Below are 17,280 nucleotides of genomic sequence, written 5' to 3' on the forward strand. Positions count from 1 at the left end.
CCTAACAATAAAAAGACGTAAATAACCTTTTACCTAAAAAGACCTAAATATACGAAAGAGAGATTGACAAACAGAGAGCGAGCAAGAAACGAGAGAGCTAGAGATAGCGAGAGAGAGAAACGAAACCATTCACTATGATTTTTTTTTGGCTCCGAATCATAATCAAAGCAAATAAAGAACGAGCGAAACATGGCCTGAATTGAAGATTGTGATTAGGGTTTGTTGAGTACGAGGTATGTATAAAATGTTGCTTTCCTGTTTAGATTTTGGTGTTATTGTTTTGATTTTGTATTTTACGGTTTTAGGGTTTGATTAGATCGATCGCAATTTAGGTTTTCTGTGTTACGATTTTAGGGTTTACTGTTATAAACAATCAATATTTTTTTTATACTTATTTTAAAAACACAAACATTTTTATTTTGTTCCAGTACTTAACCTAATTCTTCAAAACCTATAATTTTCTTTATTTTTTCCTTTCTATAAACATAAACACATGTTCTTTCAATTATGATTTTTTACTTGTTTTTTCCGGGTTGATTAGGGTTTTCTATTATAATTAATTATACTTTATTTGAAAACACAAATATTTTTATTCTGTTCCAGTCTCTACTCAACCTAATTCTTCAAAACCTATAATTTTCTTTATTTTTCCTTTCCATAAACATAAACACATGTTCTTTCGATTATGATTTTTTACTTATTTTTTCCTAGTTGATTAGGGTTTTCTATTATGATTTATTTATACTTTATTTGAAAACACAAACATTTTTATTCTGTTCCAGTCTCTACTTAGCCTAATTCTTCAAAACCTATAATTTTCTTTATTTTTTCCTTTGTATAAATATAAACACATGTTCTTTCGATTATGTTTTTTACTTGTTTTTTCCTAGTTGATTAGAGTTTTCTATTATGATTTATTTATTCTTTATTTGAAAACACAAATATTTTTATTCTGTTCCAGTCTTTACTCAGCTTAATTCTTCAAAACCTATAATTTTCTTTATTTTTCCCTTTCTATAAATTTAAACACATGTTCTTTCGATTATGATTTTTTACTTGTTTTTTCCTAGTTGATTAGGGTTTTCTATTATGATTTATTTATACTTTATTTGAAAACACAAACATTTTTATTCTGTTTCAGTCTCTACTTGGGTTTTCTATTATGATTTATTATTATTCAAAGTTTCTAATTTTCTGTTTTTATATTGCTTTCTTTGTATATGCAATTCATTTTTTTTTGTCAAATTCATGGACATACTTTATAGGTTAGTAGTCCATCATTTGGATAAAGTGTTTACTTTATGGAATGTGGATCCTGACAGATACTCTTACAAGGAATTGCATGATGATTGTTATAAGTGTTGTATTCTTCCATTGTATGGTATTATGGGGGTTGCACTTAGAATTGAATACGAATTACACAATAGTAGGCTTAAACTGTTGGTTGAAAATGATAGTGATGTGTTGGATATGTTTAGTTTTCACAATTGTATAGAAGACATTAACGTATATGTTGATATAATTCCACCTATAGCTGTTGATATTCCAAACAATGCACCATAAGCTGCACCTGAAACTTCTTTTGTACATGAAGAGGTGGAATATTGTGATATGGGTTAATGAACAGGCAGATGGTGTGGAGGTTGGTCAAAACAATGAAGATGAATCTAATGAGGATGAGGATTATATGTATAGTTTTAGCAGCGAAGATGAAGATTGGAATGTGAATAATGGTGATGGTGGGTTAGTAGATGAAACAACTTTGAGGAATAAGCATGGAAATCGAAGTGATGATGGCTTAAGTGACTACTCTTCTAATGATGACTGTGGCTATTCATCAAGTGATTGTGATGAAGATGGAAAGGGAGATAATGTAGAAGAAGATGATGGAGAAGAAGGGTATTATGGGAAGGTAAATCCCAAAGGAAAAAGAAAGAGAAGGTCAAAGACTAGTGTGGTTGATTATACCAAGTTTGGAAAAGTATTCGAAAGAGTTGAAGGGACCAAATTTAAATTGGAACAATTTCATATATTTGAAAATATAAACAAATTTAGAGAGATATTGAAGGACTATGCAATTCAGGAGGGTTTTAAACTAAAAAGGGTAAAAAATGAAAAGTGGAGAATGACTTGTAGGTGTGCAGCAGAGGGCTGCCCATGGAGGATACATGCATCCCCTATCGGAGATACTCTAACTTATTGTGTTAAGACGTATAATGATAAACATGATTGTGTTAGGGTCTCCCACAATGGAGAAATAGATTCTAAGTGGTTAGCTAAAAAGTTTGGTTAAAATTTTAAACATAATCCAGAATTGACTGCGAAGGGGTTGAAAGGGGTAATTAAACGGGCTATTGGACATAAGCCAAAGAGGTCACAGTTGTACAGGACAAGGGGGAAGGCAATGGATGAAGTTGAGGGAAATCATGCTGCCTTATATGGGTTATTGCCACAATATGCAAATGAAATCAGAAAATATAATCCAGGCAGTGTAGTTAAGTTTGACCATTGGAGACCTGATTTTTCTTTGAACCCAACATTTAGAAGAATATTCATTTCATTTGAAGCAATGCGAACTGGGTTCAAGTTGGGTTGCAGACCATTTTTGGGGTTGGATGGCTGTCATTTGAAGGGGCCATATGTGGTGTACTATTGGCAGCCATTGCTTTGGATGCCAATAATGGGTTATTTCCTGTGGCATTTGGTGTGGTGGAGAGTGAGAGGAAAGACAGTTGGAAATTTTTTTCACAGCACTTGAGCACTGTTATTGAGGCAGATACACTTGATAAGCCTTGGACCTTCATGTCAGACATGCAAAAGGTTAGTATTTTACTTCTTGTTGTTTTTTTTATTTTTTTTATTGGATAATTCATTTAATGTTTTTTTATACACTTGATAATTCATTTATTGTTTTTATTTTTTATTTTTTTATGATAGGGTCTTGACCAAGCATTAGTTGAAACCATTCCTCAAGCTACCCATAGATTGTGTTGTAGGCATTTGTATAATGCATTTAAGAGAAAACATCTTGGTCTAATGCTACAAAAGAAATTTTGGAAGCTGTTAGAGCCTATAATGCAGTGGAATTTCAGAAGACCATGGACCAAATGAAGAACATAAGTGAAAAGGCTTATAACTGGCTCATGAATAACTTTGAATTGTCATCATGGGCTAGATATGCATTCAATCCAGATGTGAAGAATGATCATGTGACCAACAACATAAGTGAGAACTTCAATAATTGGGTGGGTGATCTCAGGATGAAGCCTTTACATTCATGCTTAGATGGAATTAGGGCAAAAATGATGGAAAGAATTCACAAAAGTTACGAACAAGGTTGCACTTGGCAAGGATTAGTTACACCCAAAGTAAAAAAGAAGTTAAACAATGTTATTGCGGAGGGAAGGGGTTTTTCTGTGTTGGTTACTGGTAGGGGAGAGTTTGAAGTCACAGATGAGACATGTAGACATGTTGTTAATTTTAATGCAAGAACATGTGACTGCATGGGTTGGCAAATCGCAGGCTTACCTTGTAAGCATGCAGCTGCTGCAATATGTTACAACAGAGAAAAGATTAAGGCTTTTTGTGATTCTTCTTACACTATTGACACATATATGAAGATACATGAAGGGATTATACATCCTATACCTGACCAACAACTGTGGCAGCCATATACTGGAATACTATTGGAACCGCCGCCTCCTAGAAGATTACCTGGAAGGCCTAGGAAGAATAGAAAGAGAGATACTGGTGAAGCCCCCAAGGTGGTTAAGAGGAGTTACGCTCTTAGGTGCATGCTTTGCCAAAGGACAGGGTACAATAAAAGAACTTATCAAAGGGCTCCAACTAGAAGGGAACTGGTATTTAATTTACTTTACTGGTAGTCAATTTACTTTATTTATTAAGTTTTTTTTTTTTTTTTTTTTAATCCAATGAATCACTCATATACTTGTATATCTTACTATTAGCAAGAAGAAGTTGCAAGAGAAAATGGAGGAGAGTCTGTAACTCCAAGTTCAATATGTAAAGTTAGTCAAGGGGCATCTCAACCAAGGCAAACCACACAACAAAGAGGAAAAGTAAGTCAAGGTCCAGCTCAAACAAGGCCAACCACACAACAAAGAGGAAAAGGAAGTCAAGGAGCATCCCAATCAGGGCCAAACACACAACAAGTATCTTGTAAATTTTTTTTTTTGTTTAATAGAAAACTAATTAATTACAATGTCTTAATACCTTATTTTTATTGAATGCGATAGTCACAAAGACGAAGTGGTTCTGTTGTTCCAACTACAAACAAAGATAAAGAGAATGCATGTCCATCAAATGCACAAACAAGAGGAAAAGGGCCACAAATTGGTTTACCACAAACAAGGAAATACATACCTGTATTTGCTTAATTAGGAGCTAGAGGAAGTGGGATAGGAGGATCTCAGAATCCAAAAGGTACTTGAAATGATGTGGGATATGGGACATTTGTAATGTTGAACAATGTCATTTTTTTTGCTGGTATTTTGCAATATGTTGGTGTTAGCTATTTTTGAACTTTTAAAGAAGAATAGCTTTGCAACTTTTGATTGTCGATTAGGTTGGTATGTTTTTGTAACCATTGTATGGCTTATTATATTGGCCTCTACCTTGGATGGAATGAAATGAAGTTGCTCTTTTGCTTTGGTGGTTTTTTCCATTTTTGAAGAAGTGAAAAATATACGGGTTGTTCTGTTATGGCAATTATAGGCCAAGGACTGAGTTAGTTGAGGTCAATCTACGTTTGACATGTGACAATAGGAGAAAGTTTAGCCTATTCATTATTCTCCTTCAGTTTTTTTATTTTACTTTTTTAGTTAATGGAATATGAATGCGCCAGCGAATGAGAAATTTAGACTTATGAAAGATTTTGGGGTAACAACGAAGAACTCTTATCGGGAAAAAAACCGAGTTTCTGTTATTCAAGGTAGAATGTCAGCTTTCACATTTTATGTGCTTGTATTGTTTAAAAAAGATCTCAAAGAAATTTTCTAACAAAATGTGAAGTTTGTCACTTTCTATACTAGTGGACAGTAAGTAACATGGTACAAAAGTTACATTACCAGTTATTTAGTGTATGCCTAGTTTACGCTATACTGGGAATACATACCAAAACACACCCACCCACACCCACACACACATTATACTATCGGGGAGGGAATGACTGAATGGAACACATACATTTGTAAAATATCAAAATTTGTTGGTTAGAGGAAGACAATTTCTGAATTTAAGGTTATGCTGCTAGTACCTCAGTTAGTGCTGAACTCCACAATGTATACATAAATAATCTGTTCGACTATTACATGAATGTACTATAAAAAAAATTTAATTCTAAAATTGAAGCAGTTGAATGAATGGAAAATTAGCCTGTTGTTTCCTTGGTTCCATGGTGTTGAACAGAAGGATAATTTCATCTTAATAGTTCATTGTCAAAGAAATACCTCTCTCTCACAATAAACACTTCATAAGGGTAGTTTTGTAACTCTGTAATGGTCAATAAAGTTAAAAATGTCATTTCAGCCATTATAAAGGGCAAAATTGACCTTGTACCCATTTATCCATCCTGACATCAGCACTAAACGTCTGTTACTTAACAGCATGGGGTAAGTTGATACGTATGGTCAAAGGTTAGGGGGTGTGCGTGGAATATTGAAACCTAGAGGGGGTGTAGGTGGAATTAACCCTATAATTTACCCCTAGCATAATTGTTCTATCTCTATTTAAAACTTCTTATTAAATGGAGAGGATGGGCAGGCGGAGTTGGGAGATTTAAGAAAGAGTTTTTGTAATACAATTCCGAATCTAACGAAGTAAATAATGAAACAAATTTTAAACCATGATAATAATATATTTTCTCTTCTACAGAGAAGAACAATATTCAAATTCTCAATTAGAACTTGAGATTTAATATTATTGTAACAACTTCACAATAATATATGAGCAGATGCCTCGACACTAGTTATTACTTCCGGTGAATGTTTAGTAATAAGCGTGGTTGGTGACACAAAATAATAATAAATAAAAAATCACATTAAATTATTTGGTAACAATTTTTTTTTTTTTAACACTCCTATTGCTAATTTTACAATAATATCCTATAATATGATGTTACCATATTTGATAATAGGAACTTTATTAAGGAATTAGTGTAATTGTCTTTATAAAAAATTAAGAGGACAAAATTGTTTAATGAAAAAGAATTACCTAAAATATTCAACCTCTACTCTTAAGCAGTTTTAAAGACTCCAAATTTTAGCTTAATTCAAATGCTCTACTGAACTAAATTTGGCAACTATTCAAAACACTTATAATGGTTATCAAACGCATTTAAACGCAATTTTTCAAAATAAAACATTTTTAAGCAATAGAGAAGCAATCCCAAATGTACTCGATTACATTGTGTACTTAATGTATACCTTACATGCAAAATTATAATTTATCAATATAAACGAGGGAACCTTTCCCCACCCCAAAACCATTCAACCACCCATATAATTGTAATGAACGATGCGAGATAGAGCAGGTACCCAATGAGGTGAGGTGTTATGCGAGTCCAAGTTACGAAGATTAATCAAGTTCTCACATTAGGTGGGGACATGCATATTGTTTACCCTTCTTTTTAGAACCAAAACTTTTTGAAATTTAATTATTATTTTTTAAAAAATAAACAAATTGAAGATTTAAAGTGAAATCACATTTTTAAATTTAAATAAACTTGACTTTTATTAGAAAGACAAAAATCATGTTTTTCTCAATTTGAACATATATAAGGCAAGCATCGATAATGAGGTATTAAAATACCCTTTTAGGTTATTTTGTTTGCCTGGATTTGAAGCTTTTGAATTGGAATTACTTGAATTGGAGAAAAATAACTCATCAAATTGAACTAAAATTTTCTCTAATTCCACCCATACTAATTCCAATTTCAAAATTTCAATTTTATGCAGTCGAACCTAGCGGAATTGGAATTGGAGAAAAAATTTATTCAATTTTGTAGGTTACTTTTTTTCAACTTCACTAATTCCAATTCCAATTCCAATTTCAATTCAAAGATTCCAAATCCATACAGCCGAACATAGCTTGAATGAGGTAATCCATGATATTGTTTAAGGTGCACTGTCCACACACATTCTTTTAAAACAGTGATTCAATTCGGGTCTACATGTATTAGTTCGGTTATAAATACAGATTGGTTCAGTTATGGATTGAATTTTAGTGGATAAAAAAATTCCATATCGCATATAAATACATACTTAGGATTCGTATGATTGGTCCATGTGTTTAGTTACAATAAGACTACACATACGGATTATAATATATATATATATATATATATATATATATCTATCCTTAAAAAAAAAAACAAAAACAAAATAAAGGATAACAAGATCAATTTTGCATTATGAGTTCAATATAACATTATTTTTGTATGTAAGTTGTAACATGCTCTCTCTCTCTCTCTCTTTTCTTTTTTAATGTGAAATTTAAATTAGGTGATCAAACACTAAAATTGTTTAATTAATTTCGAAGTGGCTCATTTGTTTGGATGTAAAATCTTATGTTTAGTTGTCGTAAAATATTTACGAAAAAGAAAAATTAAAATCTAAAAAAATAAATTATTCATTAATTTTTGACAAATTATTTTACATTCTCCGTTTGACGTACTCAAAAATAAAAAAATTAAAAATAATTTGATAATTATTTTTTTATTATTTTTTATTTTTTTATTATTATTTTTTTTAACGTATTTGGGAGGGATCACATCAGCAAAAATGTTTCAACTTCTTCCTTCAACTAGTTGAGGCTAAAAGAGCAAATCGTAGCTATCACATCGGAGAGATAGTGTAGGTTGAAAAAGTAACTTTGCCTATATTGGCGGAAACACCTGACGATCACCTACCTATCGAGAAAGCGGTTGCCATTAAGCAAAATCTTCCAATTTTGATATTTGGAATTATCAACTTTAGTTAAGTTTGGTCAACTTACAGACTGATTCAAACAATGCCAAAATTATTTTAGGCTGATGAGAAGATAAGGATACAATATAGTTGTGGCCATGCTTCATATATTAGAAGTGAGATTATAATTATATCATGCCAAAATTGAGTTTTGGAGGTGATCAGTAGTTATTGTTTCACATCATAATCCTCTCTCTCACCTTGGGACTTGTGAACCACTACATTTCTCAGTGATGCTTTAACTACAGGACCCACCATCATTATCAATGGCTGTGTTGTTAATAAAGCTGGTGAAAATAATAATAATAATAATAATGTTTTTTTTTTTTTTTCATTGGTAAAAACAAGAGCCCTACGGCATCTACAAGCAACAGAATCACAAAAGATAACCAAAGCAAAAATAACAATCACCAAACCAGTGATACACAAAAAGATAGAGAGACCCTATATAGCCCTGACTCACAGCAAAAAGAGGCTGTAGCAGCAAGTGATAACCAACACCAACACGCGTAAGAAGGATTGAGAGCATACGTATAGACCCTGTACAGCACAAAACACAGACCATGTGTGACCCGGAAGCCTACAGCAGACACCACATGAGACGCCGAGAAAACCGAGGAAGACCAAGGGATTTGACCAATCGCCGGCGAACCACAAGCAGGGAAAACAGCATCGAAAACAAAACACCACTAATAACTAAAACCACAATAAAACCGAAGCACCAAAGGAGAACCATCCTCACTAAGATGATCGGCAACAACATGCCACGACCCATAGTTAATTGCGGCCGGATGAGAGGCAGCTCTGAACAGAGCAAGAAAAAGGAACAGCGAACCTGCTTCAATAACATGTCCAACGCGCATGTAATGACCCGGTCATTTTCCTTCCTTTCCTTTTCTTTAGATTTTCACGGATATTTTTTTTTCCATTGATCTTTTCCTCTCTGAGCTCAATTTCTCGTCACTCAGTGTCATCTTGAGTGCTCTGGGATGATTTCCAAGACTCTTTTCCTTGGATTGACAACTTCTTTCGAGGACCGCGTCATTTCCACATTTTCATTTTTCGGACACTATTCATTTCGTCCTTTTTCCCTATTTCGTCATTTTCCCTATTTCGTCTTTTCCTTGTTTGTCACTTTTTGGCATAACCACACTTCGTATGTTCGGAGTTGGTTTTTGACTTTACATATCTTCATTCTAAGTGGTTTTCACAAAATACGTATCTTTACTTTTGCAGAAAGGTACTCTGGCTGCTCTCGGTGTCCATAGGGGCATGGATGCACAGTTCTTCAGAAACTTTTTCTTTTCTTGGGGCATTTTTCATAAATATCTTTTGAAGATATTTTATTTTAGGGGTTTCTAAGCAAATATTTTTGGAAGATATTTTCATTTTGGGCTAGTTATGCAGTTTTCACTTTTTGGAGGGGCTATTGTGCAATTAATGAAAATTATTGCTAAATGCCTCATTTTGAGCCTGGATCCTCGTACGGGATTCATTTTCACTTTTTGTTGAGTCGTGTACTCTTATAATTTCCTTCTGGTTATTTTTCTCCAGTTTTAGGGTTTCTGGTCTCGGTTGTCACTGAACTTGTTCGGGGCATATCTCTCTACTCAGAATTTAGTTTTTGACGTCGTTTCTTCTGTTGTTCATATTTTCTTATTTTGGTTCTTTTTTATTCATGGAGTTTTGCCGTTTGAGCACGTCTGCTCAAATTTCACTTTTCCGGACCTGGCGGGGCCCATTCGGGACACTTTTTAAGTTTTTCTATAAATAGGGGGTCTTAGAAAGAAAAACCATATTTTTCTCTCTCTCCCCTCTCTCTTGGCCGGATCTCATGTTAGCCATGGCTACCATCTTCTCTCTCTTCTTTTAAGTTTCTTCCCTTCAATGAAATGTTATAGTGCCTTAGTGTTTTGTGTTCGTCTTGGCAAGGCCTTCGATTCCACCAATTGGAATCTTGTTTTGGCCATTTCTTGAGTTCGGGTTTGAAGTCAAGTTGTGATTTTCATGGGGCTTCTTTAGAATTCTTGTTCACCGTGTTGTCCCCGACAAAACCCCGAAGTTTCGTCGGATTCGGAGCACTTTCATTACGGTGGGCATTTGAGATTCATCTCAAATGGAGGTAGGGGATGTTTTAGGACTTTGTATGTGTTGTATTGAGTGTTTTCCATGATTATACAACTTGTTTGCATGAATTTTATCAAATATAGAAAATTAGTAATAGTTAATTCTTTGTATAAGATTAAATTTACATGGATGTATATAGCTTAGAATTAAATTGTGGTATGATGATAAATTATGATTTGATATGCTTATTAACATATATTAAATTGGAATTATTTAAATTAGAATTGTACTTTTTATTTAATAATTATCTTTTGTGAAAGTTTAATTCTCATTAATGTACCTTGTATGAAATTAACTTGTAGTATGCTTTTAAATTAAATCTTGGCATGTTCTTTAACATACTTTAATTTGAGAGTATTTGGATAAGTATGAAAATATAGAGATTTTAATTAAAAGGATTAATTAAAATCCATTTTTAAAGGTTCCATTGACTTAATTGTGTTTTAATTTGATAATTATGATGACTAGGACTTGTATACTAGCATATGTTAAATTGGGACCATTTGATGTTGTTTTAGAATCTAGGAATTTAATTATCATGATTTAATTAAATGTCATCATATTGTTTTAATGACCTAATTAAGTTTTTCATGTGGTATATGTAATGACCATGCTATGTTGTTTAACATGTGTTAATTGGAGACCATTTGGTTGAGATTTAAAACTAAGAGAAATTAATTAGTTTACTTGATTAATTTCTGTTTCTATTGCATTATTGATTTAAATCATGTGTTTGATGTTGGTATTATGTTTAAAGCATGATTTTAGACTTGTATTAGATTCTTCAGTTCATGTTTTCAATATTGAATTATATTGTTATAGCATGTAACGAATTGCACACTGAAGATTCGACATGTGATGTTATTATAGTGCGTAACGAATCGCGTTCTGAAGATTCGACATGTGATGTTATTATAGCGCATAACGAATCGCGCTCTGAAGATTCGACATTGTCATCCGAAAGTAGTTGTGGATTTAGAGTATGTATTGTGTGGTTTCAACCTACTTGTGTATGAAGGTAGTTTCGTGTACTATTTAATACATATATAAGTTGTTAACTTATCTATTTTGGAGTCTTGGGACATTGTTGTTAACTTATCTATTTTGGAGTTTTGGGACATTGTTGTTAACTTATCTATTTTGGAGTCTTGGGACATTGTTGTTACAAGTGACATGGCTAGAGTTTGGCTCTAGTACGGGAGGTACGAGTTCTTCCTACAACATAGTGCGCACTAGGGGTGGTATGACCAGCGGGGTAATACTCGGAATAACCATATTGTTCTTGGTTCAGTCCGAGACGTGATGTCCAAGTCTCCACTATTTGATTTCACACTTTTAGATTTCAAGTTGATAACTTATAGAATCTATGTCTTGATATGTGGTATTAGAAATTCTAATTATACTAAATTGCTATATTTAGTTGTTTTCGCACTTTTAGATTTCAAGTTGATAACCATGAGAATCTATGTCTTGATGCAATGTATTAGAAATTCTAATTATACTAAATTGCTATATTTAGTTGATTTTCGTATTTTAGATTTCAAATAGATAACTTTGAGAATCTATATCTAGTTGATTTGTATAGCATCCTCCTATGTTAGTTAAATTGCATAGATATTGTGATTTGTGTTTTGTTGTTCAAATGTAGCTTAGGAATGATCCTATGAATTCATTTGGAATATAGACGTTAGGTGGCATGACCCACTTTTGTCGTTTTTGTATTTTAGAATTCAAGTTAATGACTTTGAGAATTGGTGGTTCCGAGGGTCGCACCCCAAAATCCAAAGTTTGTGATACCAAAAGATAATGGTGTAGAGCTATAATGAATGTGGCCAAGTTTTACATTTAGAAATTGCCACTACTACCTTTCACTAAAAATATAGTTAGGGCAAGTAGGGATCGTCCTAAAGGATTGGTGGGTCGTACTAGGTTGAGGAATAAAGATTAGGGTTAGTAGGTCGAGTGATCAAAAGATTGGTTGGTGGTTGAATTACACTAAGATGCAATTTAAACTAAAGTAGGCAATTAAATGTAATGGAGAGAAAATAAGAGAGAGATCTTGGGATTTAGAGATCACCACTAAGTATAGCTTTTCTACACCCTTAATAAATGATTAATGAGGGGAAAAACATGTATTGCAACAAAGTGTGTGTGTGGTTGTTTCAACAAGCATTGATGACAAATTAAGCATATATTGTTTAAGCAACGTGGTGGATAGCATAATATATCAAATTAAGCCATTAATCCTTTCTTTAAGCTCACAACCAAACACATCACAAGGTTAGAGATATGTGCTACTTGCTTTCATAAGTATGGAACATCAAACAACAAGCATGGATTGTCCTCCCATTTAACATCTAAACTACAACTACACTATAATTAAGCTAATGACATGAAATTAAACTAATTAAACTAAGGGAGACGTATAATCCATCAAGAAATGAGTATGAACCATCAAATAAACCACAAGAACATTCCATTAAGCACTATGTCTTGACAATCTCTAGATCTGTAGCATTAATACACATAGACATGCATCAATAACACAAGAAATAAAGACAAACACATGAACATCTATTCTAGCATACATAGACATATTGATAGAATGAAATGATCAATTGGAAGCATTAAACCTTATAAATCATTGAATAAACAAGATCTATATATATAAAAGTGTCAAAACATGTATCACAATACAAATCCCCTCAAAAATACATAAATCAAGATGTAGAAAGCATGCTTAGGGCTAACTCTAGCCCTAAGAGGATGTCTAGCCACTCATGGATGGTGTCCTCCAACCCTCAAGGGCTAACTCCATGGTAAAGATTGCTCCTCTTCTTGGTTGATGAAAGAACTCCAAGCTTGTGTCTCTAGCCTCCTCATTTCTTTTCTTCTTCACTAAGAATATCAATATTATGGCTCTCAAGTATATCAAAAGTCTCTCTCAAGAAGTGGCTCATATTCCTTATATAGGTAGGTCAAATATCACCCTAAATGAGCTGGGCTCGTACACCAATATTCCTCCAATGATTAGATATGAGACAACTTTTAATGAGCTGGAATTTGGATTTTCTCGGGATTTGGGAAGTTCGATCGATTGAACTTGTGGTGAGATCGATCGAACATGCCTGAGATCTATCAAATTGAAGCTGGATCGATCCTCTATGGCAGTGCCTTTTTGGATAAAAACAAATCCGAGATATTTTGAAGATATTTTTGGGAGAGAGACAAATGTGGTAGGTAGGATGGTATAAGTGGATAAGATGGAATCTTTTCGATCGATCAAAAGAAAGTTGGATCGATCGAACTTGGTGGGATCTTTGGATAAGGACAAAATAGCCTGGATCCATCTTGGAATATTGAGATCGATGAACTTTTGATCGAATGAATATATTCTGAGATCGATCGAACTTGCTGAATTTCCACCACTTGCTTCCTTTTGCTCCCACTTTGCTCCTTTCTTTGATTCATATCAATATTGCTTCAATTATGCTCTTATTTAGCTGAGTTAGCTTATTTTAGGGATACGTACCTAAAAATGGAAATAATACAAAATCAATCTAAAGAGAAAAAATAAAATAGATGATGAGCGCTGAAAAGTGCGTATTTAAACCCCTTAAGTTTAAGCATTCTAGTACCTTTATCTATCTTACTTTACCGTTTTAGATTGATTTCGAATTATTTCTATTTTCAGGCACTTATCCAGAAAATAAGATAACTCAGCCAAATAAGAGCTTAATTGAAGCAATTCTAGGATTAAACAAAGAAAGGAGCAAAGTGGAGAAAGAAAGAAGCAAATGAAGCCAAATGTGGGAAGTATCAAAGTTCGATCGATCCAACTTCAAGATTCGATCGATCGAACACTGATCGATCTTAGTACTTCAAGATAGATCCAAACCTTAACCTAAATCATAAAGTCCAAAGTTCAATCGATCCAACACCACTCTTCGATCGATCGAACACTTTTATCCTTATCCAAATGATTGATCCTATCCACAGTTGTACCACCCACTAACCACTTTTGTCCTTTTCCCAAAAATATCTCTTAAAATATCTCGGATTTGTCTTTTCCCAAAAAGCTCAACCAGTTGGATCGATCCAGCCTCAGTTCGATGGATCTCAGTAAGTTCGATCGATCAAGTCCAAGGTTTGATAGATCAAACTTCCTTCAGTGCGAAAAAGTTCAAAAGCCAGCTTATTCAATCCGTCCTCTATCCAATCATTAGAGAATATTCTTTACACGACCCTAGCTTATTTGGTGTGTCACTTGACCTACCTATAAAAGAAATATGATGCACTTTTTGAGAAAAGGAGATTTTTAGCATTTGGTAGATACAATTTTAGAGGCTATTCTTAGTGTAGAAGAAACAAGGAGGAGGCTAGAGACATCATTAGAGTTCTTCATCAAGAAGGAGCAGATTTTAACCATGGAGTTAGCCCTTGAGGGTTAGAGCAACATCACCATGAGTGGCTAGACATCCTCTTGGGACTAGATTTAGCCCCAAATATGCTTTCTATATCTTAATCTTGTGTATTATTGAGGGATTAGTGTTGTAATTAATGTTTTGACATTTGGATATATATAGATCTTGTTTATTCAATGATTTATGTGGTTTAATGCTTCCAATTGATCATTTCATTCTATCCATATGTCTATGTATGCTAGAATAGATATTCATGTGCTTGTCTCTAGATTTTGTGTTATTGATGCATGTCTTTGTGTATTGATGCTATAGATTTAAAGATTGTCAAAACATAGTGCTTAAAAGAATGCTTTTGTGATTTTCTTGATGGTTCATACTTATTCCTTGATGGATTATGCCTCTCCCTTAGTTTATTTTCATGCTAGTAGTGTAAATGTAGTGTAGTTGTAGCGCAGTGTTAAATGGGAGGACAATCCATGCTTGTTGTTTGATTATCCTAGCTTTTGAATGCAAGTAGCATATGTCTCTAACCTTGTGTTGTATTTGGATTGTGAGCTTAATGAAAGGATTAATGACTTGTTTTGATCTATTGTGCCTTTCACATGTTGTTTAGACAATATATGCTTCATTGCTTAGATATATTGTGCCTTTCACACGATGTTTAGATAATACATGCTTAACTAGTTATCCTTGCTTGTTGAATCAACAAAACACACACACACCAATATTGCAACACACCATTTGCCCTCATTAGTCACTTGTCAACGGTATAGAAATGCATTGCTTGGTGGTGATCTCTAAACCCCAAGACTCTTCTCTCTCTTACTTACTCTTAGTTGCATTCTTTTGTTATTACTTAATTCAATTTAGTTGCTCTCTAATCAACCAACCAACCAATTGTTTGATCACTTGACCTACTAGCCCTAATAGTGATTCCACAACCTTGTCTAACCCTCATAATCCCTTGGGACGATCCCCACTTGCCCTAGCTTTATTTATAGTTAAAGGTAGTAGTGGCTTCTATAAATGTAAAACTCTTGGCCCTCGCCTTAAATTTCACACTTTCAAACTTGGTGGTAGTGCGGCCTCCGTTCATCAGTTTTTGGCGCCGTTGCCGGGGATTGATCAATTTGATTTGGTAACGTTGGATTTGTGGAATCAATTAGGATTAGTACTCTTTTGATCATGTCTTTACTTTACTTTTATTTTTCTTTTTGGTTACTTATTGTGTTGTTCTTACTTGACTAGGTGCATTGTTGGAGAAGAAGTAAGAAAAGGAGCATTCAAGCTAAGCAAGCAAGGAAAAAAGCTAAAAATTCTAAAAATTTGCTAAGCTAAGCTTTAAATTTGGAGTTGAAGTGCTAAAGGACCTTTGTGAGACTTTCTTTGCTCAATCCCTTAGTTAAATCGTCGGCCTGAGTGGAGGCTTGTTTTTAATTGTTCTTTGCATCATTGTTGTTAAAGCTTGGGAGTATGAATTAAATGTTTGTGGAGGAAGTTACATTGAAATTGTTGTGAAGGCATAGTGTTTGTCATTCTTTGTGCTTGTTGTGTTTTGCATTATGCATGCATGGACATCGTTCATTGAGACCAACTCTTGTCCCTTTTGATTTGCATCTTGAATCCGTAATTAGAAATCCTAGGGGAAGAGGAAGTTCAAATAGAACCAATCTATCAATGGATGACCATAATAATGATCATGTTGAGGACCTTGGTCACATAGACCAACAAGGTATTCTTCATCCTAATGTGCACAATGAGAACATACAAGTACCATTAGGCATGCCTAGGCCATTCATTCACTAACCACCACAACAACAAGGCCAAGTTCCATATGAAATGTCAAGGCCAATGTATGCTCCACAACCTCCCATCATCATCAAGGAATTCAAAACCAAGGTGTTCATATTGCACCTCAAGTAGCTAATCCACCTCTTGCTTTAAGAAACCATTATGTGCCTAATGAGTATAATGCACCTACATGCATCCAATTGCCTCCATTTAGAGCACATCATTATGAAATTAAGCCACAACCATTCAAATGCTTCCTAACTATCATGGACTTCCAAGTGAAGAACCTTACAAGCATTTGGATGAGTTTTTTAAAGTATGTTCCACCGTAAAATATACGGACATGCCAGAAGAGGTTTTAAGACTCAAACTTTTTCCATTCACCTTAAAAGACAAGGCAAAGTATTGGTTTAACAATCTTAGGCCTTTTTCAATCACTTCTTGGGCAGAAATGCAACAAGAGTTCTTGAAAAAGTACTATCCGGTTGCAAAGACCAATGCCATGAGAACCTCAATTCGAGAATTTTCACATGGGGATGGAGAAAAGTTTCATGAGGCATGGGAAAGCTTCAATGAATTGCTTAGGAAGTGTCCACATCATGACATGCCCAAATGGCAATTAGTTCAATATTTCTTTGAGAGCTTATCGAAGAACTATAAGGGTATGGTTGATGCTTCCATGGGTGGCTCATACATTGATAGGCATGAGGATGATGTGCGGCGTCTTTACGAGAGCATGAGTGAAAATTCTTTGCATAGAACATTATCATCCAAGAATGGTAGAAATTCACAAGGTAGGAAGAGTGTTGGCTTACATTAAGTCGACTATTCAAATGAAATAGCCGCCGAAATGAAGTCTTTATCTCAAAGGTTTGATTAATTTTTGATTAACCAAAACTCGGCGAACCAAGTATTTTCCTTCCCTAACCATTCTCATCATGCATCAAATGAAA

At 34.0% G+C, this 17,280-nt stretch overlaps 1 protein-coding gene and 1 pseudogene across 1 annotated transcript; one reads left to right on the forward strand and one right to left on the reverse strand.

Annotated features, from left to right (window-relative positions):
- Positions 1-1,588: 1,588 nt before the first annotated feature.
- LOC132309263 (uncharacterized) lies at positions 1,589-4,397 on the forward strand. The gene is made up of 7 exons (XM_059807583.1): positions 1,589-1,912; positions 2,327-2,491; positions 2,599-2,820; positions 2,938-3,062; positions 3,176-3,860; positions 3,969-4,079; positions 4,257-4,397. Exons 1-7 carry the CDS (start codon positions 1,589-1,591, stop codon positions 4,395-4,397), a joined length of 1,773 nt encoding a protein of 590 aa, XP_059663566.1.
- Positions 4,398-16,834: 12,437 nt separating this feature from the next.
- On the reverse strand, positions 16,835-16,933 carry LOC132310726 (small nucleolar RNA R71; annotated as a pseudogene).
- Positions 16,934-17,280: the final 347 nt, after the last annotated feature.

The sequence above is a fragment of the Cornus florida genome, unplaced genomic scaffold (assembly GCF_030987335.1).
Source record: "Cornus florida cultivar Cherokee Brave unplaced genomic scaffold, ASM3098733v1 CherokeeBrave_3.0.0_Hap2_Chr05, whole genome shotgun sequence".
NCBI classification, from domain to species: domain Eukaryota; kingdom Viridiplantae; phylum Streptophyta; class Magnoliopsida; order Cornales; family Cornaceae; genus Cornus; species Cornus florida.